This window comes from Scyliorhinus torazame, chromosome 7 (genome assembly GCF_047496885.1).
Source record: "Scyliorhinus torazame isolate Kashiwa2021f chromosome 7, sScyTor2.1, whole genome shotgun sequence".
Lineage (NCBI taxonomy): Eukaryota > Metazoa > Chordata > Chondrichthyes > Carcharhiniformes > Scyliorhinidae > Scyliorhinus > Scyliorhinus torazame.
The window spans coordinates 170,535,052-170,560,597 of NC_092713.1; the positions used below are offsets into that span (position 1 = coordinate 170,535,052).

Genomic DNA, 25,546 nt, shown 5'->3' on the forward strand with positions numbered 1-25,546 from the left:
CAACCTTAGACATTTTCATTCATTCATTTCATTGTCTCAAAGAAGGTAGTCCAGAACCTGACAAGTCTTGGGCAGGCCCAAAACATGTGGGTGCAGTAAGCCAGGCCTCCCTGGCACCGTTCACATTTGTCCTCACCCGCAGAAAGAACCTGATCATTCAGGTTCTGGTCAGGTGCGCTCTGTGCACCACCTTTAGTTGCATTAGGCTTAGCCTTGTGCACATGGAGGTAGAGTTTGCCCTGTTCAGTGCTTCAATCCAGAGTACCCACCCTACTTCTATCCCTAGTTCTTCCTCCCATTTTCCTCTGGTCTCGTCCAGCGGGGAGCGTGCCTCTTCCAACAGTCGGCCATACAGGTCCCCGCAATTCCCCCTCCCTAAGTCACCCACGTCCAACAGCTCCCTCTACCAGTAAGTGTCCCGGCACCCATGGGTATGTCATCAATTCCCTACGGAGGAAGGTTTTGATCTGTATGTGTCGTAGCTCATTTCCTTTGGGCAGTTGAAATTTCTCCATCAGTTCTTCTAGCGTCGCTAGTCATCCGTGTAAAAGTCATCCGTGTAAAAGTCACTAACTGTCAGTATCCCCCCATCCTTTCTCCGCCTTTTCAAGATGGTGTCCATTGTGGCTGGCATGAACCTGTGTTGTTGCAGATGGGCACCATGGTGGACGTTTCAGTGAGGCCGAAGTGTTGTTTTAGTTGGTTCCATGTCCGGTGCGTGGCTACCACTTTGGGCTTTTTGAGTGTTTGGTTGGCGGGGATGGGTGTGCTGTTATGACTAGGGCTCGTAGGGACATCCCTATGCAGGAACTATCCTCCATCTTCACCCATTCTGCTTCTGGCTCCTTCACCCATCCCCTCACGCTTTCCACTGTGGCCACCCTTGATAGTATTGTAGGTTTGGGAAGGCCAGGCATCCCATGTTTCTTTTCCTTTGTAGGACCTTTTTGGGATCCTTGGATTCTTCCCCTCCCACACACAAATGCCATGATCAGTTTGTCCACCATGCTGAAAAAGGTCTTGGGCATGTAGATTGGTATGGACCTGAACAGGAAGAGGAACCTGGGCAGCTCGTTCACCTTGACCGTCTGCAGTCTCCCCACCAGGGAGAGTAGGAGTGTATCCCATCTATTTTACTTCCTCCACCAGACTCACAAGTTCCATTTGTGGATCTGTGTCCAGTCATGAGCAATTTGGATCCCCAGATAGCGGAATTTGTTTTGGGCTTGTTGAATGGCAGTTCCTCCAGCTCTGCCCCTCTCCCTTGCGGGTTTATTCTTGCTCAGGTTGAGTCTGTAGCCCAAGAATGCTCCAAACTCTTTCAGGAACTTCATGATCGCTTCCATGCTGGTTTGGGGGTCTGAGATGTAGAGGAGCAGGCCATCCACATAGAGTGAAGCTCTATGCCCTCTGTCCCCCCTCTCGCTCTGGATCCCCACCAGCTTTTCACTGACTTGAAGGCAATCGCTAGTGGCTCTATTGTCAGGGTGAACAGCAGCAGGGACAGCAGGCACCCCTGCCTTATGCCTGTGTGCAGTTGTAAGTATTTAGAGCTGGTATTGTTGGTCCGCATGCTCGCCATGGGAGCGCTGTACAAAAATTTCACCCATGTGACTTCAGTACCTCTATGAGGTATTTCCATTTGACTCTGTCAAAGGCCTTTTCTGCGTCCAGAGAGATGATAATTTCTGGTGTTCTCTCCCCGGATGGGGTCATCGTCATGTTCAGCAGCGCCTGATGTTGGATGTTAGCTGCCCACCCTTGACAAAGCCTACCTGATCCTCTCCGACCACTTTTTGTGCACAGCTCTCCAGCCGGCTAGCCAGGATTTTGGCCAGTAATTTTGCATCTACATTGAGCAGCGAGATGGGTCTATAGGACCCGCATTCGGTCAGGTCTTTGTCTTCCTTGGGTATCAGCGAGACTGAGGCTTGTGCTAGCGTTGGTAGCAGCGTGCCCCTTGCTAGTGAGTTTGCGAACATCTCCCGCAAATGCGGAGCCAGTGCTTACGCAATTTTTTTGTAGAAGTCTGCCAGGAATCCATCAGGTCCCGGTGCCTTCCCTCCCTGCATGGAGTTAATGCTTTCGATGACTTCCCCTGTTCTAGTGGTACTTCCAGCCCTGTTTCCTATCCTCCCCCACAACTGGCATGTCCAGTCCGTTGAGAAACTGCTTTATTCTCGAGTCCCCCTCGGGGCGGGGGTTGGGGGGAGGGGTGGAGGGGTGGGGGGGGGGGGGGGGGGGGGGTGGGGGTGGGGTCGGAGGTGTATAGCTCCTTGTGGAAAGCCTTGAATGCTTTGGTGACCTTTTCTGGCTCAGCTACGAGTCTGCTGTTGTTGTCCCTAATCTGGGCTATTTCCCTGGTGGCTGCCTGCTTTCTCAGCTGGCGGGCCAGCAGGCAGCTAGCCTTGTCTCAGTGTTCATAGATGTCTCTAGTACAGCTGGCGCACTGCTTTCCCAGTGGAGAGAAGGTCAAAGTCCATTTGTAACTTTTCCCTCTCCGCCAGACTATATCTTAATCATCAATTACTTTTCGAACTATCCTGAGGTGCTGAAGCTGCCAGACCTCACCTCACGGACCGTCATCAAAGCGTGTAAAGAGACATTCTAAGGCATGGCATCCCGAACACCGTCATGAGCAACAATGGCCCGTGCTTCCACAGTCGAGAATGGTCCACGTTTGCCAAGAGCTACAATTTCAGGCATGTCGCCTCCAGTCCGCACTATCCGCAGTCCACTGGCATGTCGCCTGCCCAACTGCTGATGAACAGGGACCTGCGTCACGATGCTTCCAGCCATACACCTGCCCAACCTTGATCACCTCCCTGTGCTGCAGAAGATGCAACAGCTTCGCGATCGCCAGAAGCAGGGCTATGACGCACATACCACCGATCTGGTCGTGCTATCCCCAGCAGACACGGTCAGGATCAAGATACCGGATGGTGGGTGGTCTGCTCCGGCTGTCGTTGTTCGACAGGCCCCGTCCAGATCCTATGTCATACGTATGGCTGATGGCTCCATTGTGCAAAGGAATCGAAGGGCACTGCGAAAAGTTGCTTGCCCATAACCACTTTCCCCTCCATTTCCACATGTCGAATTGCCACCTCCAGATACCTCGAACCACGAGGCCACCAGTCGTGCCTCCCACTCGCCTGTCAAGACAATGTCATCCCTTCCACCACCTCTCCAGCGGTCGACGAGGATCAGACGCAAGCCTCAGAGGCTGGACTTATGAGCATTTGTTTTGTTTGTTCTGTTCTGTATTCCTCAGTCAGTCACATTAGACAGACACATCCACATGTATATACATCGAAAAAAAAAAGAAGGGGGTAGATGTCATGATACGCAAACATGCAACCAATGAACACTCAGAACAGGACACAACCAATGGGCAGTCAGGACACACAGAGGTGGCATCACCACAAGGGGGCATGACATAAACACTATAAAAGGGATGAGGCACTCACACACTGCCTCTTTCCACAGACAGACATCTAGAGAGTTAGACAGGGTTGATTTGCAGCATCACACCCCAGCACGTGGCTTAGAGCAAGCTGGTACAGTTAGACTGAGTTACTGCAGTTAGATTAGCAGAGAGTCAAACTCATTTGAGAACTGTGTTAATAATTCAATAAACACGATGAACTCACTTAAGAGTCTGGAGCATTCTTTAGTTAAGACTGCATCAAGTGGCAGCCTGTGTTATCCGAAACAGCATAACACAACATGTGAGAGACAGTGATTGTGTGAGAGTGAGCATTTGTGAGAGTGCTTGTGTGATAAAGTGAGAGTATGCGTGTGAGAATGTGAGAGTGTGATGAAAGAGAGCATAGAGTCAGAGTCAAAGATGTTTACATCATGGAAACAGGCCCTTCGGCCCAGCTTGTCCATACCGCCTAGCTTCTATCGCTAAGCTCGTCCCATTTGCCCGCATTTGGCCCATATCCCTCCATACCCACCCTGCCCATGTAACTGTCGAACTGTTTTTTAAAGGAGAAAATTGTAGCTGCCTTTACCATTGCTGCTGGCAGCTCGTTCCAGATGCTCACCACACCTGTGTGAAGAAATTTCCCCTCTGGTCTCTTTTGTATCACTCCACTCTAACCTTAAACCTATGCCCTCTAGTTCTAGACTCCTCTAACTTTGGGAAAAGATGTTGACTATCTACCTTATCTATGCCCCTCATTATTTTATAGACCTCTATAAGATCACCCCTAAGCTTCCTACGCTCCAGGGAAAAAAGTCCCAGCCTATCCAGCCTCTCCTTATAACTCAGACCATCAAGTCCTGGTAGCATCCTCGTAAATCTCTTTTGCACTCTTTCTAGTTTAACAATATCCTTCCTATAATAGGGTGACCAGAACTGAACACAGTATTCCATGTGTGGTCTTACTCATGTCTTGTACAACTTCTGTATTCAATATTCTGACCAATAAAGCCTAGCATGCTGAATGCCTTCTTCACCACCCTCTCCACCTGCAACTCCACCTTCAAGGAGCTATGAACCTGTACCCCTAGATCTCTTTGTTCTGTAACTCTCCCCAACTCCCTACCATTAACTGAGTAGATCCTGCCCTGATTAGATCTCCCAAAATGCATCACCTCACATTTATCCAAATGAAACTCCATCTGCCATTCATCGGCCCACTGGCCCAATTGATCAAGATCCTGTTGCAATCTTATATAGGGTGTGTCAAGAGAGAGTGAGATTGTGTGTGAGAGTGAGTGTGTGTGTGTGTGTGTGAGAGAGTGAGAATGTGTGTGAGAAAGCGAGTGTGTGAGAGAGTGAATGTGTGAGAGTGTGCGTGAGAGTTTGTGTGAGAAAATGAGAGTGAGTGTGAGAGAGTACATGTGTGTGATAAAGTGAGAGTGAGAATATGTGAGAGAGAGAGTGTGTGTGTGCGCGCGTGGGTGTGTCTGCGTGAGGTGTGAGCGTGGGCGGGATTTACCGGCTGTTTATATGGCGTGGAAATTCCGGTCCCACGCTGCGCAAGGGGTTCCCGGCAGCGATGGGTGCTGTCAATGGGAAATCCCACTGACAACGGTGAGACTGGTAAATCCTGCTGGCGGGCCGCCTCCTCCGCCAAAAAATAAACGGCGGAGTGGTTGATAGATCCCGCCCTGTGTGTGAGGAACAGTGAGTGCATGAGTGTGTGTGCATGTGGGAAAGTGAATCAGTGAGAGTGACTGTGTGTGTGAGAAAGAGGGAGTGAGAGTGCATGTTAGAGTGAGTGTGTGAGAGAGAGTGAAAATTTCTGTGTGTGAAGAGAGTATGTGTGAGAGAAAGTGAGTGAGTGTCAGAAAGCCAGTTAGAGAAAGTGAGTGAGTGTCAGAAAGCCAGTTAGAGAAAGTGAGTGAGTGTCAGAAAGCCAGTTAGAGTGAGAGTATGAGAGTGTGTGGGTGTGAGTGTGTGTATGTGAGAGTGTGCATGTGTGAGGGTGTGCATGCGTGAGAATGTGCCTGTGTGTATGTGTAGGAGTGTGCATGTGTGAGAATGTGCGTGTGTGAGAATGTGCATGTGAGAGTATGCATGTGAGAGAGTGTGCGTGAGAGATTGTGTGAGAAAATGAGAGTGAGTGTGAGAGAGTACGTGTGTGTGATAAAGTGAGAGAGAATATGTGAAAGAGAGAGTGTGTGTGTATGTGTGAGTGTGAGAGAGTGAGAATGTGTGTAAGAAAGAGCAAATGTGTGAGAGAGTGAATGTGTGAGAGTGTGCATGAGAGAGTGTGCATTTGTGAGTGTGTGCGCATGAGAGAGCAAGTTAGTGTGTGTGATTATGTAAATGAAAATGGGAAAGGAGAATGTAGTTTGGAACAAAATAAACAGAGTAAAACAAACATAAAAATATAGGTAAAGGAACATACACGAGGGAATGTCAGAGCGCTTTTTTAGAAAAAAAGCTTGAAGCTAGCAAGCACAGAGAGGTTAAAAGTTTGAGAAAAACAGCAGGCATGGAAAAGGATGTTTAAGAAAACTGCGAGTGTCTGAAATAGACAGGATATAGCTGTCGATTTGTTTAAGAAGCGTAACAGTCGTTAAAAAATTTAAAAATCCTTTGAGAAAAAGGGCACAAATGAGGTTTTGTAAATGTGGCAATCTTGAGAACAGGACGTGTCTGTTTTGGGAAAAATGCTACAAGTGGTTTTAAATGTATGGCTGTCTTAATCCAGGTGCGAGATAACGGGCTTTAAAAAAAATATGTGGCATATCTATAAACGTAAAATAATGAGACAATGCTTTTGTGATTGACATGCGCTGGAGAGGCAAATTAAAAAGTATAAAGTCTCGAATTGCCAGTTGCACCCATTCGGTTCGAATTTATCCTTAGATTCGATTCGAGTCAGCTCATCGGTCCATGGGAAACAGAAGATGCTGGAAAACCGAAGAATAAGAACAACCACAAGCTATCAAGACAGAAGAAGAATTGTTAAAGAGAGCTCTTGAAGTCTGATCAACTAAAATAGATTTTTAAATGTCAAGTAATTTGTTAAGATTTTGTAAAAGCAAATAAAAATAAGTTTTATTTTAAATCTAAACCTGAAATAGTGATTTATTCCAAATTTAAACTCGAAACAATGGTTTATTCAAAATCTAAACCTGAAATAGTAGTTTACCCAAAAGACTCACCTATACATCCTCAACAGATCCAGACCCTTAAAGGACATTGAGTGGTAAGTGAGTTAAAATTCTTCCATGTAGATTGGGATCCTATAATAACTTGAAATATAGTTTGAAATAGATTAATTCCCATCTGGTATCAGCAAGGGAGTCTAAGGGATAGAAGACCTTAGAGTAGCCAACTAGTTAAGAAGCCAGAGGATACAGTAATTCAGAAAGGATTAATATTTTTATTCTTAACGAAAGTTGAGCTTAGAAATACAGATAGTGTGTGCGAATGTGTATGTGTGTGAGAGAGAAAGCATGTGTGAGAATGTGTGAGTGAGAGAGTGTATGGGAATGTGCGTCAACACATGCAATACGCCTGGATTTATGAGAAACCTCCATCACCTGCATTCCTTTTTAGTCAGCTTGCTGCTGTCTGTGCAGTAGAAAAACTTGCCCTTGAAGAGTTGGACAGCGATCACTGCAAAGATGAACATGAAGAGTTTGTAGACTATCAGGATGTTAAACACGTTCTTCAGTGATGTCACCACGCAGTCGAACACCGCCTGAAACCAGAACACCACAGGCATCGTAACGTCAGGACAAAGCCCGAAGCCCACTGGCCCCTTTGCAACCTATGCTCTCATTACTCAGGTCCCCTCCCATTCTCCAGGAATGGTGAATGAATGAATAGTCAGGGAAGGAATAGGCCAGGTAGCTCCTTGAACCTGCTCCACCATTCAGTAAAATCATGGCATGATCTTTTGCTGATTTCTAAAGCCCTCCCGATCCTCAGGTTGGATACTCTTTGTTGCAACACCGTGTGCCTCTTCTTTTAATCTAATAATAATCTTAACTTCTTTACTCTGGTTTAGCCAACTTTTCCCATCGAGTTTTCACTCCTCAAGGGAACACATATTTGTTCTGCCCAGTAAAGGCATGTCACATTGATTACTTAAAATACAGACTCTATGTTCATATAGAAGATTATGAAACTGTCAATTATTTAAAATGGACACTGATAAACTGTTAAGATTACCACCAAGGGCCAGTTAACTTCAACACAGACTATCTGAAGCTTCCAAAAAATTCCATATCAAGACAAATGCTATCTGCGGAATTCACCCTTGCTATTGTTTGGGGACTCAAATCTACCCCTGGGGAACTCCACTATAAATCTTTCTCCAGTCTAAAAAAAATGTGTCCAAGTGGCACAGTGGTTAGCACTATTGCATCACAGCGACAGGGTCACAGGTTCGATTCTGGCCTCGGGTGACTGTGTGGAGTTTGCAAGTTCTCCCCGTGGCTGCGTGGGTTTCCACCGGACGCTCCGGCTTCCTCTCACAGTCCAAAGATGTGCAGGTTGGGTGAATGGCAGGTTTGGCCATGCTAAATTGCCCAAAATGTGAGGTGGGGTTACGGGGCGAGGAGTGGGAGATTGGGCCAAGGTAGGGTGCACTATAGGAGCAAGGGCCAGTACAGACTCGATGGGCAGAATGGCCTCTTTCTGCACTGCGGGGATTCTATAATGATCTATGCTGTTGGTACAAAGATGGACAAGAAAGCTGTGAGGAGGACACAAAAAAGACTGCAAAGGGATGTAGACAGGCTCGAAGAGTGGACAAGGGGACAGCTAGAGGTGTAAAATGATCTACTTAGATAGGAAAATGGAATATTTTTAATCGTTAGAGATTAGTTATGTTGGTATGGAGAGAGATTTGGATGCTTAGTAGACAAATGATAGAAAGTTAACACGTAGATACAGCAAGCCATTGTGATAGTCAATGATGTGTAGGCCTTTATTGTGCCATGTGAGAGTACCTTTAAGAAATGGATGTTTAAGCAATGTACCTTTAAGAAGTGGAGCTGATCATATTACTGAAGTGATGTCAGAGGATGGGGGGAGCTGAGCTCACTTCTGCTTTTTTGAGTTTCAGTTTGAGAAGTCAGCTGGGAGTGTCTGTGTGTTTTGCTGAGAGCTGCAGGAAGAAACACAGAGATGGTCTGTTGATGTCTGCAAATCCAAAGAGTATAAATATATTGAATATAACCTCGTGTGTTAATATTTTTGAAGGTTTGAAGTCTTTTGGATGTTTAAAGGAACAGTTTGAACGATTATTTAGTGTTGTAGTCTTTTGGCGATACATTTGAAGTAATGGGTGTTAAGATATTCAATGTTTGTTTTTAAAAGGTTAACTTGAGTTCATAGAATAACCATTGTTTTGTTTTAAAAACCATTTGTCCATAATTGCTGTATCACACCTGGAGAGTACGCCGTGTGCTTCCCACACCACAATCTATTAAAAGTTGTGGGTTGGTTGAACTCCATGAAACACTTTGGGGTTCTGTAAACCCGGACCCATAACAATTGGAGGCTCGAGGGGGATAAAAGTCTATCTATTCGATTGGCTTAGTGAACTTAAAGACAGCGAGGGGTGAGCATGTTGTGGTTGCTTTTCAGGTGTGGTATTTTAGTTTAAGTGGGGAGTGTGTTGTGGACAATGGCTCTTTCAGAGGCTCAGAAGTTTTTGGGGGGTGGAGACGGTCACATGCAGTACCTTACAGAGACTAAAAGCAGACTGTTAGATTTGGCAAAAACATTGCAGTTAACATTACTTGACAAAATGAGAGAAGATGAGGTAATTATGGCGGTGGTTAAGCATTTAAAGTTACCTGAGATACAGTTTGATTAATTGGAAATGGCAAAAATTCAGTTGCAAATTAAACAAATGGAACATGAGAAAGAATTAAAGCAGCTTGAATATGAAAGAGGTAGAGGGAAAAAAGAAAGAGAGAGAGAGGAAAATGAAAGAGAGAGAGAGGAAAAATAAAAGGAGAGAGAAGAAATGAGAAAAGAAAGAATAGCCGTAGCAGAACAAAAAGAAAGAGAAAGGGAGATACAGATCAGGGAAAAAGATAAAGAGAGAGAGTTTGAACTTCAGAAAATGGCCATGAAACATGACAGTCAGTTAAAATTGGCAGATGTAAAGGGAAACGTACAATTGGATGATAGTGATGAGGATAGTGAGAAAGAGAGTCAAAGTCGAAGGCTTGGTGGGGATCTATTTAAATATGTCCAAGCCTTGCCAAGGTTTGACGAGGAGGTAGAAGCCCTTTTCATTTCATTTGAGAAGGTAGATAAACAAATGAAATGGGCACGAAACATGTGGGTATTACTGATTCAAACAAAGCTGGTAGGTAGAGCTAGTGAAGTGTTTGCATCACTACTGGAGGAGGTATCTGGGACATATGAGGAGGTGAAAAAATCCATCTTAGGTGCATATGAACTAGTGCCTGAAGCCTACAGACAAAGGTTTAGAAATTTAAGGAAATAATTTGGTCAAACATACATGGAATTTGAAAGGCTCAGAGTAATTTTGATAGGTGGATAAGGGCTTTGAAAATAGACCAAACATATGAAGCTCTCAGAGAAATTATAATTTTGGAGGAGTTTAAAAATTCAATTCCCGATGTAGTGAGAACTCATGTGGAAGAGCAGAGGGTTAAAACTACGTGATTAGCAGCAGAAATGGCAGATGATTATGAATTAGTTCATAAATCAAAGCTTGGTTTCCGACATCAGTTTCAGCCTGTGAGGGATAGAAACTGGGGACATGAGAAATACTCAAGTGGTAAAGGTAAAGGTGATCTGATGGGAGATAATAAGGAGAGTGTACCTCAGATTAAAAAAGAGATCCAGGAGAGTGGAAAAGAAATGAAAAGTTTCAAATGTTTTCACTGCAATAAACTAGGCCATGTAAAGTCACAGTGTTGGTGGTTGAAGAAAAGCACTTGGAAGGCTGATGTGGTAAAACAGGATAAGACAGTGGGGTTTGTTAGAGTGGTGAAGGAAAGACCAAGGGAAGCGAAGGAGGTGCAAACGATTGTACAGCCTGTTCAAGAAGTAATTGATAACAAGGTGCCAGATGTCTTTAAAGAATTTACTTGTGTGGATAAAGTTTACTCATGTGTAGCAGGAGGAGCAGGTAAAGAAGTCACAATTTTAAGAGATACAGGAGCTAGTCAGTCTTTAATGGTAAGAGATGGGGAATTATGTAGTTTTGGAAGAATGTTGCCAGAAAAGGTGGTAATATGTGGAATTTAGGGTGAGAAGAGTAGCGTTCCATTATATAAGGTAAGGTTGGAAAGTCGAGTGAAGAGCGGTGAAATGGTAGTAGGAGTAATAGAGATAATATCTTGTCCAGGAATACAGTTTATCTTGGGTAATGATATAGCTGGATCGCAGGTGGGAGTGATGCCTACTGTGGTTGATCAGCCAGTGGAAAATCAGACAACTGAAGTGTTGAAGGACGAATATCCTGGGATTTTTCCGGATTGTGTAGTAACAAGGTCCAAAATCACAGGTTAAGACAAGAGGAGAATTCAAAGAGTGAAGATGAAGTTGAACTGCAATTATCAGAAACGATTTTTGATCAGATGGTTGAAAAAGAACAAGAACAGGTGGAGGATGAAGCGGATATTTTTAGTTCAGGAAAATTGGCGAAGTTACAACAGAAAGATGTAGAAATAAAACGGATATATCAGAAAGCATATATGGAAGAGGAATCTGAGAGTATACCAGAGTGTTATTACCGTAAAAGTGATGGCTTGATGAGAAAATGGAGTCCTGTACATATGCAGGCAGATGAAAAGTAGGCAGAAGTTCATCAAGTAGTATTGCCGGTAGGGTATAGAAAGGAGGTGTTGCGTGTGGCACATGAGGTACCAGTGGGAGGTCATTTGGGGATAAGGAAAACTCAAGCTAAAATCCAGAAACATTTTTATTGGCCTGGATTACATAAAGATGTCGTTAAATTTTGTCAATCATGTCACACGTGTCAAGTGATAGGGAAACCTCAAGCAGTGATAAAACCAGCACCCTTAATACCCATTCCAGCATTTGAGGAACCTTTTACAAGGGTCCCAATTGATTTTGTAGGACCGCTTCCTAAAACAAAAAGTGGGAATCAATATCTTTTGACTCTTATGGATGTGTCTACTAGGTTTCCAGAGGCCATTCCAGTCGGTAATATTACAGCTAAAAAGATTGTGGAGGAGTTACTTCAATTCTTTACTAGCTATGGACTACCCACAGAAATTCAAACGGATCAAGGATCAAATTTTACCTCAAAGTTATTCAAAGAAGTTATGGATAGTTGAGGAATAAAACAATTTAAATCAACTGCGTACCATTCAGAATCGCAGGGAGCGTTAGAAAGGTGGCATCAGACATTAAAGACAATGTTGAGGGCTTATTGTCAAGATTATCCAGAGGATTGGGATAAAGGAATTCCATTCGTACTGTTTGCAATTAGGGATGTTCCCAATGAGTCAACCAAATTTAGTCCTTTTGAACTAATTTTTGGTCATGAGGTAAGAGGACCGCTTAAATTCATAAAGGACAAATTGGTGAGTGAGAAATCGGAAATTACACTATTGGATTACGTGTCAAATTTTAGGGAACAATTAAATAGAGCAGGTGAATTGGCTAGACAACATTTGAAAGTTGCACAAAATGTGATGAAACGGGTAGCGGACAAGAAATCCAAAGTTCATAGTTTTGCCAGTGGAGATAAAGTTTTTGTGTTGTTACCAGTGGTAGGTGAACCTTTAAAAGCTAGGTTTTGTGGACCTTATCAGATTGAAAGGAAATTAAGTGAGGTGAATTATGTGGTAAAAACACCAGATAGAAGGAAGACTCACCGAGTGTGTCATGTGAATATGCTTAAAAGATACTTTGAAAGGGAAGGAGAGAAAAAGGAGGTTTTAATGATTCTAACTCTAAGTGACGAACCAAATCCAGATGACTGTGAATTTGATATACCTCAAATTAAATTGGAAAATTAGGATGTTCTTAAAAATTGGGATAAATTGTTCAGTTATCTTCCAGAGGAAAAACAAACGGACCTGAAAGAGTTATTGATATCACACGGGCAAGTTTGTGGAGATAAATTGGGAAGTACTAAAATGGCTATACATGATGTAGATGTGGGAAATGCTGTTCCAATCAAACAACATCCATATAGACTTAACCCTTTAAAATTGGCACAGGTTAACAAAGAGATTGAGAGTATGCTTAAAAATGGCATAATTGAAGTGGGTTGCAGCCAATGGAGCTCACCCATAGTGATGGTACCTAAACCAGACGGTACCCAACGGTTGTGTGTGGACTATAGAAAGGTGAATGCAGTTACAAGAACGGACTCTTATCCTATCCCACGTTTGGAGGATTGCATTGAGAAAGTGGGACAATCAGCTTTTATTTCCAAATTGGATTTACTTAAAGGTTACCGGCAGGTACCTTTATCTGAAAGGGCGAAGGAGATTTCAGCTTTTGTGACTCCAGATGGTATATACCAATTCAAAGTTATGCCATTTGGCATGAAAAACGCCCCAGCCACATTTCAACGGTTAACTCATACAGTCGTTTCAGGATTACCCAATTGTGCGGTATATATTGACAATCTGGTGGTTTTCAGCCAGACATGGAAAGAACATTTAAAACATCTTATGCAGTTATTTGATCGACTTCAGGAGGTGGGTTTGGTGATAAACCTAGCCAAAAATGAATTCGGAAAAGCCCAAGACACTTTCCTTGGCGTACAATCGGGCAGGGTCGATTGGACCCACGAGATGTGAAAACGAAAGTTATTGGGGAGTTTCCGATACCCTCAACACGACACGGGAAATAATGCGATTTCTTGGTATGAGTGGATTTTACCGGAAATTTGTACCAAATTTTAGCAGTGTGGTCGCTCCACTGACGGACTTGCTGAAGAAACTTATGAAAAAATTTCAATGGACAGCGGAATTTCAACAGGCATTTGACTGCTCAAAAGCTGTGATAACCAATGCGCATGAATGAAAGAGCTGCAAGGGACTCTGTGATCAGATTGAACTGAAGTATCTAACTTCAAAGAGAAATGCCAAGGCATAGAGGAATGGATGGATCGTGCAGACTTTCTTGTTGAAAGAGATTGTCAATCGGGAAGGATTTCGGTTGGAGGAAGAAGAACGAAAAAAAAATGGACTATATTATTTGCGTGTATTGTTTTTTTGAACCGGTAAAGTGTTTTAACTGTGTGCATTTCTTAATTGATGGTGCAAAGGTGAAAAATGAAACAATCTTGAAGTTGATGGTTTCTTTTTTTTCTTGGGGGGAGGTGTCATGTGAGAGTACCTTTAAGAAATGGATGTTTAAGCAATGTACTGAATATTACTGAAGCGATGTCAGTGGGTGGGGGTAGCTGAACACACTTCTGCTTTTGAGTTTCAGTTTGAGAAGGCAGCTGGGAGTGTCTGTGTGTTTTGCTGAGAGCTGCAGGAAACACAGAGCTGGTCTGTTGATGTCTGCAATCCAAAGAGTATAAATATATTGAATGTAACCTAATGTGTTATTATTTTTGAAGGTTTGAAGTCTTTTGGATGTTTAAAGGAACAGTTTGAAGGATTATTTAGTGTTGTAGTCTTTTGGGGTTATCTTTGAAGTAATGGGTGTTAAGATATTCAATGTTTGTTTTTAAAAGGTTAACTTGAGTTCATAGAATAAACATTGTTTTGTTTTAAAAACCATTTGTTCATAATTGCTGTATCACACCTGGAGAGTACGCTGTGTGTTTCCCACACCATAATCTATTAAAAGTTGTGGCTTCTGTAAACCTGGACACATAACAATTGCAAAAGGTTTGAACCACACACACATAAGAACTAGGAGCAGGAGTAGGCCGCAGCCCCTTGAGCCTGCTCCACCATTCAATAAGATCATGGCTGATCTAATTTTAACCACAGCGTCACATTCCTGCCGACCCCCAATAACCTTTTACCCCCTTGTTAATCAAGAATCTATCTAGCTCTGCCTCAAAAATATTCAAAGACTCTGCTTCCACTGCCTTTTGAGGAAGAGTTCCAGGGACTCACAACCCTCTGAGAGAAAAATAATTTTCCTCATCTTCGTTTGAAATAGGCAACTTCTTGGGCGCGATCTTCCCAAAAGAGAACAAAGTCCCCTGGCGAGCGCGTTTAGCCACGTGTTTCCCGGTAATCACAATGCTGAGACACACGTGGCTATTCAACGATACTCGTGTTGAATACGGGGCCTGAACGGGGAACACGCGACCGAGGCCGCACATGGCCACGTTTTTAAAAAAACGACTTTATCAGAGGTACAAAGCCAGAGTTCAGATTGTGGACAGGGGCACACTCCTAATCCAGCTCCTCGCCTGCTCCAAAAATCAATTCAAATTGAATCCAATTCATGGTCCCGACCAGAGAGACAGACCAGATGCAGGCATTACACCTGACCTCAAGCTCATTTTAGCCAAAAAAAGCTCTGCTTGCCGGAACTGCAGATGGCGTCCCAATCTCCGAGGCCCACAAATAAAATCCCTGACCTCCCCCAGACCGAATGCAACATGGGAGGGTCTTTCCCCTCCCCGCCCGCCCCTCTGACACCCACGCTGGGCAACCCCGGCCCAATCGCGTGCACGTAAAAAATGCCAGCTTGTTACATTGGCAGTGCCAACTTGGCACCATGGCCAGTGCCGTTGCCAGGTGGCAGTGCTACCAGGATACCAGGCTGGCACTGCCAAGGTACACAGGTGGCACCAGCTGTACCAGAGCACAACCCTGCCTAAAGGGCATGCAGCTGGGGACCTCCGACCCCTTGAGGACCCTGAGTGCCGTGCCTTCTGGTCCCTGTTTGTGGGGGCAAGTGCTGAAAGGCGTATGCCCGAAGTCTCCGAGGCGAAGGGATTGAATCCCAAAGCCTCAGATACCTTGGAAATCTGCACATTAGAGTAAGGCTTACTGCCTCGCTCTAATATGCAGATTTGCCAAAAGACGATCCCGCCCATCTCGCCAGAAGATCGCGCCCTTATTTTTAAACAGTAACCCTCTTGTTCTAAATTCTCCCCCAAGAGGAAACACCCTCTCTACATCCAACCTGCCAGAACACCTCGGGATTATCAGGTTCCGATCAAGTCCCCTCTTACTCTTTTAAACTCCAACTGATACAAGCCTAACCCGTCCAACCTTTCCTCATAAGACAACCCACCCATTCCTGCTATTAGTTTGGTGCACCTTCTCTGAACTGCTTCCAACGCATTTACATCTTTTTTAAAATAAGGAGACCAATAATGTACACACTACTCCAGGTGTGATCTCACCAATACCCTGTACTATTGAAGCATAACCTCTCTATTTTTGGATTCAATTCCCCTCGCAATAAACAATAATATTCTATTCGCTTTCCTAATTACTTGCTGTTTTGTATACTGGCCTTCTGTTATTCATGCACTAGAACAGCCAGATTCCTCTGCATCGAAACACTTGTCAAGAGGCAGAAGGAGGCTTATGTAAAGATGAGACATGAAGGTTCCGTTAGGGCGCTCGAGAGTTACAAGTTAGCTAGGAAGGATCTAAAGAGAGAGCTAAGAATAGCCAGGAGGGGACATGAGAAGTCTTTGGCAGGTAGGATCAAGGATAACCCTAAAGCTTTCGATAGATATGTCAGGAATAAACAAATGACTAGGGTAAGAGTAGGGCCAGTCAAGGACAGTAGTGGGAAGTTGTGCTTAGAGTCCGAGGAGATTGGAGAGGTGCTAAATGAATATTTTTCGTCAGTATTCACACAGGAAAAAGACAATGTTGTCGAGGAGAATACTGAGATTCAGGCTACTAGACTAGAAGGGTTTGAGGTTCATAAGGAGGAGGTGTTAGCAATTCTGGAAAGTGTGAAAATAGATAAATCCCCTGGGCAGGATGGGATTTATCCTAGGAAGCTAGGGAGGAGATTGCCGAGCCTTTGGCTTTGATCTTTAAGTCATCTTTGTCAACGGGAATAGTGCCAGAAGACTGGAGGATAGCAAATGTTGTCCCCTTGTTCAAGAAGGGGAGTAGAGACAACCCCGGTAACTATAGACCAGTGAGCCTTACTTCTGTTGTGGGCAAAATCTTGGAAAGGTTTATAAGAGATAGGATGTATAATCATCTGGAAAGGAATAATTTGATTAGAGATAGTCAACACGGTTTTGTGAAGGGTAGGTCGTGCCTCACAAACCTTATTGAGTTCTTTGAGGAGGTGACCAAACAGGTGGATGAGGGTAAAGCAGTTGATGTGGTGTATATGGATTTCACTAAAGCGTTTGATAAGTTTCCTCACGGTAGGCTACTGCAGAAAATACGGAAGCATGGGATTCAGGGTGATTTAGCAGTTTGGATCAGAAATTGGCTAGCTGGAAGAAGACAAAGGGCGGTGGTTGATGGGAAATGCTCAGATTGGAGTCCAGTTACTAGTGGTGTACCACAAGGATCTGTTTTGGGGCCACTGCTGTTTGTCATTTTTATAAATGACCTGGAGGAGGGCGTAGAAGGATGGGTGAGTAAATCTGCAGATGACACCAAAGTCGGTGGAGTTGTGGACAGTGCGGAAGGATGTTACAAGTTACAGAGGGACATAGATAAGCTGCAGCGCTGGGCTGAGAGGTGGCAAATGGAGTTTAATGGAGAAAGGTGTGAGGTGATTCATTTTGGAAGGAATAACAGGAAGACTGAGTACTGGGCTAATGGTAAGATTCTTGGCAGTGTGGATGAGCAGAGAGATCTCGATGTCCATGTACATAGATCCCTGAAAGTTGCCACCCAGGTTGAGAGGGTTGTTAAGAAGGCGTACGGTGTGTTAGCTTTTATTAGTAGAGGGATTGAGTTTCGGAGCCATGAGGTCATGTTGCAGCTGTACAAAACTCTGGTGCGGCCGCATTTGGAGTATTGCGTGCAATTCTGGTCACCGCATTATAGGAAGGATGTGGAAGCATTGGAAAGGGTGCAGAGGAGATTTACCAGAATGTTGCCTAGTATGGAGGGAAGATCCTATGAGGAAAGGCTGAGGGACTTGAGGCTGTTTTCGTTAGAGAGAAGAAGGTTAAGAGGTGACTTAATTGAGGCATACAAGATGATCAGAGGATTGGATAGGGTGGACAGTGAGAGCCTTTTTCCTCGGATGGTGATGTCTAGCACGAGGGGACATAGCTTTAAATTGAGGGGAGATAGATATAAGACAGTTGTCAGAGGTAGGTTCTTTACTCAGAGAGTAGTAAGGGTGTGGAATGCCCTGCCTGCAACAGTAGTGGACTCGCCAACTCTAAGGGTATTCAAATGGTCATTGGATAGACATATGGACGATAAGGGAATAGTGTAGATGGGCTTTAGAGTGGTTTCACAGGTCGGCGCAACATCGAGGGCCGAAGGGCCTGTACTGCGCTGTAGTGTCCTATGTTTTATGTTCTATGTTCTATCTCAGAGCTCTGCAATCTCTCACTATTTAAATAATAGAATAATGAAGCCTTGCTGCAAACAGGGTATTGGTGAGTCCACTACTGGTGTATGATTTACATTTTTGTCCTCCTGACCACAGGAAAGTCTTAGGAGATGCAATGGAGGTTCAGTAGGTTGATTCTTGGGATGAAAGAGGAACAAAATCGACTGTAAAACCTGTAGGTATGGAAAAGGGAAAATTTTATAAATTTAGAGTTCCAAATTATTTTTTTTCCAATGAAGGGCAGTTTGGCATGGCTAATCCACCTACCTTGCACATATTTGGGTTGTGGGGATGAGACTCACGCAGACACGGGGAGAATGTGCAAACTCCACACGGACAATGGCCTGGGGCCGGGATAGAACTCAGATCCTCGGCGCAGTAAGGCAGCAGTGCTAACCACTGTGCCGCCCCTAAAAGGAAAAAGATTGGCAAAGACAAATGTGGTCCCATTGCAGGCAGAGACAGGAGAACGTATGATGGCAAATAAGAAAATGCCAGAGAAACTAAACAAATACTCTGGGGTGGATTTTTCGGTTCCACCGATGGCAACCCCTAGCTGCAGGTATCCAGACAGCGGAGGGTGCGAACAACAGGAAACTCCATTGACAACGTTGGGACTGGAAGACCCTGCCACTGCCACCATAAAACACACTGTGGTTCACTGAGGAAGATTAAAAAAACTCTCAGGAAAACGAGAGAACAAAGGATGTGGTGAGAATGAGAAACTGGAAGAAATTAGTATTAGTAAAAATGTAGTAACGGAAAAATTAATGGGACTGAAAGTTGACTAATCCCCTGGACCTGATGATCTACATCCCACAGTGTTGAAAGAAGTAGCTGAAGAGATAATGGGTACACTAAATTCAAAATTCTATAGATTCTGGAATGGTACCTGCAGATTGGAAGGTAGAAAATGTAATCCCACTAACTAAGAAGGGAGGCTGAGAGAAAAAAGAGATCTACATATCTGGTAGCCTGACATCAGTAGTAGCCTTTCATTCAGGGCTCACACAAGAGGGCTGCATAGTAACACAGTGATTAGCACTGCTAATCACTGCACCAGGGAGCCGTGTTCAATTCTGGCCTCGCGTGACTGTCTGTGCGGAGTTTGGAGAGTACATTCTGCACCCTTGACACCCTCAGTGCTTCATCCAAGTAGTGTACCTGATTCATCAACTGAGGGGGAACAGTAATCAGGTTTCCTTGCCTATGTTTGACCTGATGCCATAAGACTACATAGGGTCCGGAGTCGATTTTGAGGACACCCAGGGTAACCTCCCTTCTGATTATATACCACTGTGCCGCCGCCCCTGCTGGGTCTGTCCTGACAGTGAGGTACTATGAATATCGGTTGCGGTAGAAGAAGGTGAGAGAATTTTGAAATTAGTTGAAGTGGAAGGGAGGTGTGAAGGTGTCCATGGATCAGTGATCTGGAGATCAGGAAGAATGACAGAGGAAAGTACACAAGTAATATCCATATTATGGGGATGATACGAGACATGGTGCTATCAGAAAAACTCGGCAGTACAAAAAACAAAGAAAAGTACAGCACAGGAACAGGTCCTTTGGCCCTCCAAGCCTGTTCCAACCATGCTGCCCGACTAAACTACAATCTTCTACACTTCCTGGGTCCGTATCCCTCTATTCCCATCCTATTCATGTATTTGTCAAGATGTCCCTTAAACGTCACTATCGTCCCTGCTTCCACCACCTCCTTCGACAGCGAGTTCCAGGCACCCACTACCCTCTGTGTAAAAAACTTGCCTCGTACATCTCTTCTAAACCTTGCCCCTCGCAACTTAAACCTGTGCCCCCTAGTAGTTGTCCCCTCTACCCTGGGAAAAAGCCTCTGACTATCCACTCTGTCTATGGCCCTCATAATTTTGTAGACCTCTATCAGGTCGCCCCTCAACCTCCGTCGTTCCAGTGAGAACAAACTGAGTTTATTTAACCGCTCCTCATAGCTAATGCCCTCCATACCAGGCAACATTCTGATAAATCTCTTCTGCACCCTCTCTAAAGCCTCCACATCCTTCTGGTAGTGTTGCGACCAGAATTGAATACTAAACTCCAAGTGTGGCCTAACTAAGGTTCTATACAGCTGCAGCATGACTTGCCAATTTTTATATTCAATGCCCCAGCCAATGAAGGCAAGCATGCCGTATGCCTTCTTGACTACCTTCTCCATCTGTGTTGCCGCTTTCAGTGACCTGAGGACCTGTACACCTACATCTCTCTGTCTGTCAATATTCATGAGGGTTCTATTATTCACTGTATATTCCCTACCTGCTTTAGACCTTCCAAAATATATTACCTCGCATTTGTCTGGATTAAACTCCATCTGCCATCTCTCCACCCAAGTCTCCAAACAATCTAAATCCTGCTGTATCCTCTGACAGTCCTCATCGCTATCCGCAATTCCACTAAACTTTGTGTCGTCTGCAAACTTACTAATCAGACCAGTTACATTTTCCTCCAAATCATTTATATATACTACGAACAGCAAAGGTCCCAGCACTGATCCCTGCGGAACACCACTTGTCACAGCCCTCCAATCAGAAAAGCACCCTTCCATTGCTACTCTCTGCCTTCTATGACCTAGCCAGTTCTGTATCCATCCTGCCAGCTCACCCCTGATCCCGTGTGACTTCACCTTTTGTACCAGTCTGCCATGAGGGACCTTGTCAAAGGCCTTGCTGAAGTCCATATAGACAACATCTACTACCCTACCTGCATCAATCATCTTTGTGACCTCCTCGAAAATCTCTATCAAGTTAGTGAGACACGACTTCCCTTTCACAAAACTGTGCTGCCTCTCGCTAATAAAGTAAAAGTCCATACCTTCAGTTTGGGGAGGCGCTTGATAGTCTTAAGAGGCCTGAGGACTCGCAGCACACGTAAAGACTTAATAGTGTTTATGTCCTTCCCACTGGAGCCCCTAGAGGTGTAAGTAAGATACAGACATTAAATACTAAAAGACGCATAACACACAGGCATTAAACACAGACATAACATGCATAGACATTAGACACAAACATATAACACACAGGCATTAAACACAGATATATAACACATAGGCATTAAACACAGACGTATAACACACAGATGCTAAATGCAGACATATAATGCACTGGCATCAAACACGGGCATATAATGCACAGACATTAAATACAGACATATAACACAGAGGTATTAAACAAAGACATATAACTCACAGGCATCAAACACAGATGCATAATGCATAGGCATTTAACACTGACATATAACAAGGCATTAAACATGGATGTATAACGCACAGGTATTAAATACAGACATCTAATGTACAGGTATTAAACACAGACATATAATTCACAGGCATCAAACACAGACATATAATGCACAGGCATTAAACACAAACTTATAACTCGCAGGCCTCAAACACAGACATATAACGCACAGGCATTAAATACAGACATACAATACATAGGCATTAAACACAGCTGGATAACACAGTCATTAAACACAGACCTATAACTCGCAGGCATTAAACACAGGTGTATAGCACACAGGCACAAAGCTCAGATGTATAACACACAGGCATTAAACACAGACATATAATACACATGCATTAAACACAGACTTGTATGAAATAAAGGCAATAAACACAGCTGTATATCACACGGGTATTAAACACAGATGTATACCATACTTGTGATAAACACAGATATATATCACATGGGTAATATACATATACATCACATGGGCAATTAACGCATATGTAACATGAGTAATAAATAAAGATATAGACCACAGGGGTAATAATCAGAGATGTACATCATATGGGTAGTAAACATAAATGTATCTCACATGGACAATAAACACAGATGTACATCACATGGACAATAAACGAAGGTGTATATCATATGGACAATAAACGCAGGTGTATATCACATGGACAATAAACACAGACATATCTCACATGGGTAATAAACATAGACATATCGCACATGGGTAATAAACACAAATGTATATCACAAGGACAATAAATACAGATATATATCACACGGGTAATAAACAAAGATGTATATCACAAGGATAATTAACACAGATGGATATCACAAGGACAATAAATACAGCTATATATCACATGGGTAATAAACAAAGATGTATATCACAAGGATAATAAACACAGATGTAACTCACACTAATAATAAACACAGATGTATTATCACAGCGATAATAAACACAGGTGTATATCACATGGACAACAAACACGGACAATATCACATGGACAATAAACACAGATGTACAGTACACAGGTAATAAACACAGCGATGTATAAAATACAACTATTAAACATAGGTGTATATTACGGACAATAAACACAGACGTATCTCACATGAGTAATGAACACAGATGTATATCACATGGACCATAAAAACAGATGAATATCACATGGACAATAAACACAGCTGCACATCACATGGGTAATAAACACAGATATATATCACACGGGTAATAAACAAAGATGTATATCACAAAGGTAATAAACACAGATGTAACTCACACTAATAATAAACACAGATATATTATCACAGCGATAATAAACACAGGTGTATATCACATGGACAATAAACACGGACAATATCACATGGACAATAAAAGCAGATGTACCTCACATGGGTAATAAACACATATGGACAAAATAACAGGGCTGTATATCACATGGACAATAAACAGATGTATATTACATGGGTATTAAACACAGATGTATAGCACATGAGTAACAAAGACAGATGTATGTCCCATGGGTAATAAACACAGGTATATATCACATGGGTAGTAAACATAGATGAATGTCATAAGCATAATAAACATAGATGAATATCACATGGGTATTACACATATGTGTATATCACATGGGCATTAAACACAGATTTATATTACATGGGTATTAAACAAAGATGTATATCACATGTGTATTATACACCGATATATAGCACATGGGTAATAACACACAGGTGTATACCACATGGATAGTACCACACATGTGTATAATATATGGGTAATGACACACAGGTGTATGTCACAAAGATATTAAACACAGATGTATATCACATGGACAATAAGCACAAATGTATATCACATGGACATCAAACAGATGTATATCACATGGACAATAAACACAGGTGCACATCACATGGACAATAAACATAGACATATCATAGTTTTAAGGTGATTGAGGGAAGGTATAGGGGAGATATCAGAGGTCGGTCCTTTACACAGAAAGTAGTGGGTGCGTGGAATGCACTGCCAGCGTAGGTGGTGGAGTCAGAGTCATTAGGGATATTTAAGCGACTCTTGGACAGGCACATGGACAGCAGTAAATTGAAGGGGTGTAGGTTAGGTTGATCTTAGATTAGGATAAATGGTCGGCACAACATTGTGGGCGGAAGAGCCTGTATTGTGCTGTACTGTTCTATATTCTATCTCATACGAGTAATTAACACAGATCTATATCACATGGACAATAAACACAGATGTATATCACCTGGACAATAAACGCAGATGTACCTCACATGGGTAATAAACACTGATGTATACCACATGGACAATAAACACAGATGTATATCACATGGACAATAGACACAGATGTATATCACATGGACAATAGACACAGGTGCATATCGCACGGGTAATAAACACAGATATATATCACACAGGTAATAAACACAGATGTATACCACACATGTGATAAACACAGATATGTATCACATGGGTAATATACATATACATCACATGGGTAATTAACGCATATGTAACATGAGTAATAAATAAAGATATAGACCACAGGGGTAATAATCAGAGATGTACACCATACGGGTAGTAAACATAAATGTATCTCACATGGACAATAAACACAGATGTACATCACATGGACAATAAACGAAGGTGTATGTCACATGGACAATAAACGCAGGTGTACATCACACAGACAATAAACACAGACATATCTCACACGGGTAATAAACACAGACATATCTCACATGTACCTCACATGGGTAATAAACAGATGAATATCACATGGACAATAGATACAGATGTATATCACATGGACAATAGACCCAGGAGCGTATCACACGGGTAATAAACACAGATGTTTATCACATGGGTAATAAACAAAGCTGTATATCGCATGGATAATAAACACAGATATATATTATATAGACAATAAACTGAGATGTATATCACATGGGTAATAACACAGGTGTATGCCACATGGGTAATAACACCCAGGCGTGTATCACATGGGTAATAAACACATAGGTGTCTATCACATGGGTAATAACACCCAGGTGTGTATCACATGGGTAATAAACACACAGGTGTATATCACAAAGGTAAAAAACACAGATGTATATCACATGGGTAATAAACATAGATGTATATCACACAAGTAATACACACAGATATATATCCCATGGGTAATAAACACAGGTATATATCACATTGGTATTAAACATAGATGAATGCCATAAGCGTAATAAACATACATACATATCGCATGACTATTAAACACAGGTGTGTATCATATGGGTAATAAACACACAGGTGTCTATCGCATGGGTAATAACACATAGGTGTATGACACATGGCTAATAACATGCAGGTGTATATTAAATGGGTAATAACATACAGGTGTATTTCACGAAGATAATAAACAGATGTATATCACATGGAAAATAAGCACAGATGTATATAACTTGGATAATGAACACAGATGCATATCACACGGATAATAAACACAGATGTATATCACACGGGTAATAAACAAAGATATATATCACAAAGGTAATAAACACAGATGTATCTCACATGAATAATACACACTGATGTCTATCACAAGGGTAATAAACACAGATATATGTCCCATGGGTAATAAACACAGGTATATATCACATGGGTGGTAAACATAGATGAATGTCATAAGCGTAAGAAACATAGATGTATATCACATGGGTATTCAACACAGGTGTACATCACATGGGTATTAAACACAGGTGTATATCACATGGGTATCAAACACAGATGCATAGCACATGGGTATTAAACACAGATGTATATCACATGGGTATTAACACACAGGTATATATCACGTGGGTAATAAACATACAGGTGTATATCACATTGGTAATAACACATATGTGTATGCCACATGGGTTAACACACTCCCCAACCACCACATCGTGGGATCCTAATCTAGCAGTTAACAGATGTCAATCTCTCAGGACCTCTCCGGCTGAGACAAAGACTGATCTGAATTATAATTACCCGATAAGATTCCTTTTGAAGGTGAAGCAGGAGTCGTGGAAGAAAGGAGGGAAAAGAAGAGTGGAGGGTTAGTAAGGTCATTGTATTTCAAGCCAGGTGCATATTAATAGAGAGATCACAGCACATGTACAGAGACAAGTGGCAGTGTGAGTAGTAAGACAATACACATGCGGTCCCCTCTGAACAGTTGCCAAAATCGGCTGGATATTTTCCTGGCTGCACCATGACATGACCAACATCATCCACCTTCCCCATCAACACGCTACCAAATGGTTGGGCGACACATCCATTCTCACGTTGCACAATCCACCTACTTCT

At 42.8% G+C, this 25,546-nt stretch overlaps 1 protein-coding gene across 1 annotated transcript in view; it reads right to left on the reverse strand.

Moving 5' to 3' along the window:
• Positions 1-25,546, reverse strand: part of LOC140426708 (probable voltage-dependent R-type calcium channel subunit alpha-1E) — a 1,526,345-nt gene that overhangs the window by 230,084 nt on the left and 1,270,715 nt on the right. The window contains exons 27-28 of the mRNA XM_072511794.1: positions 20,759-20,855; positions 7,009-7,169 (exon numbers count right to left, since the gene is read on the reverse strand). Coding sequence (XP_072367895.1) covers positions 7,009-7,169; positions 20,759-20,855 — 258 coding nt within the window. The remainder of the gene's footprint in view (positions 1-7,008; positions 7,170-20,758; positions 20,856-25,546) is intronic.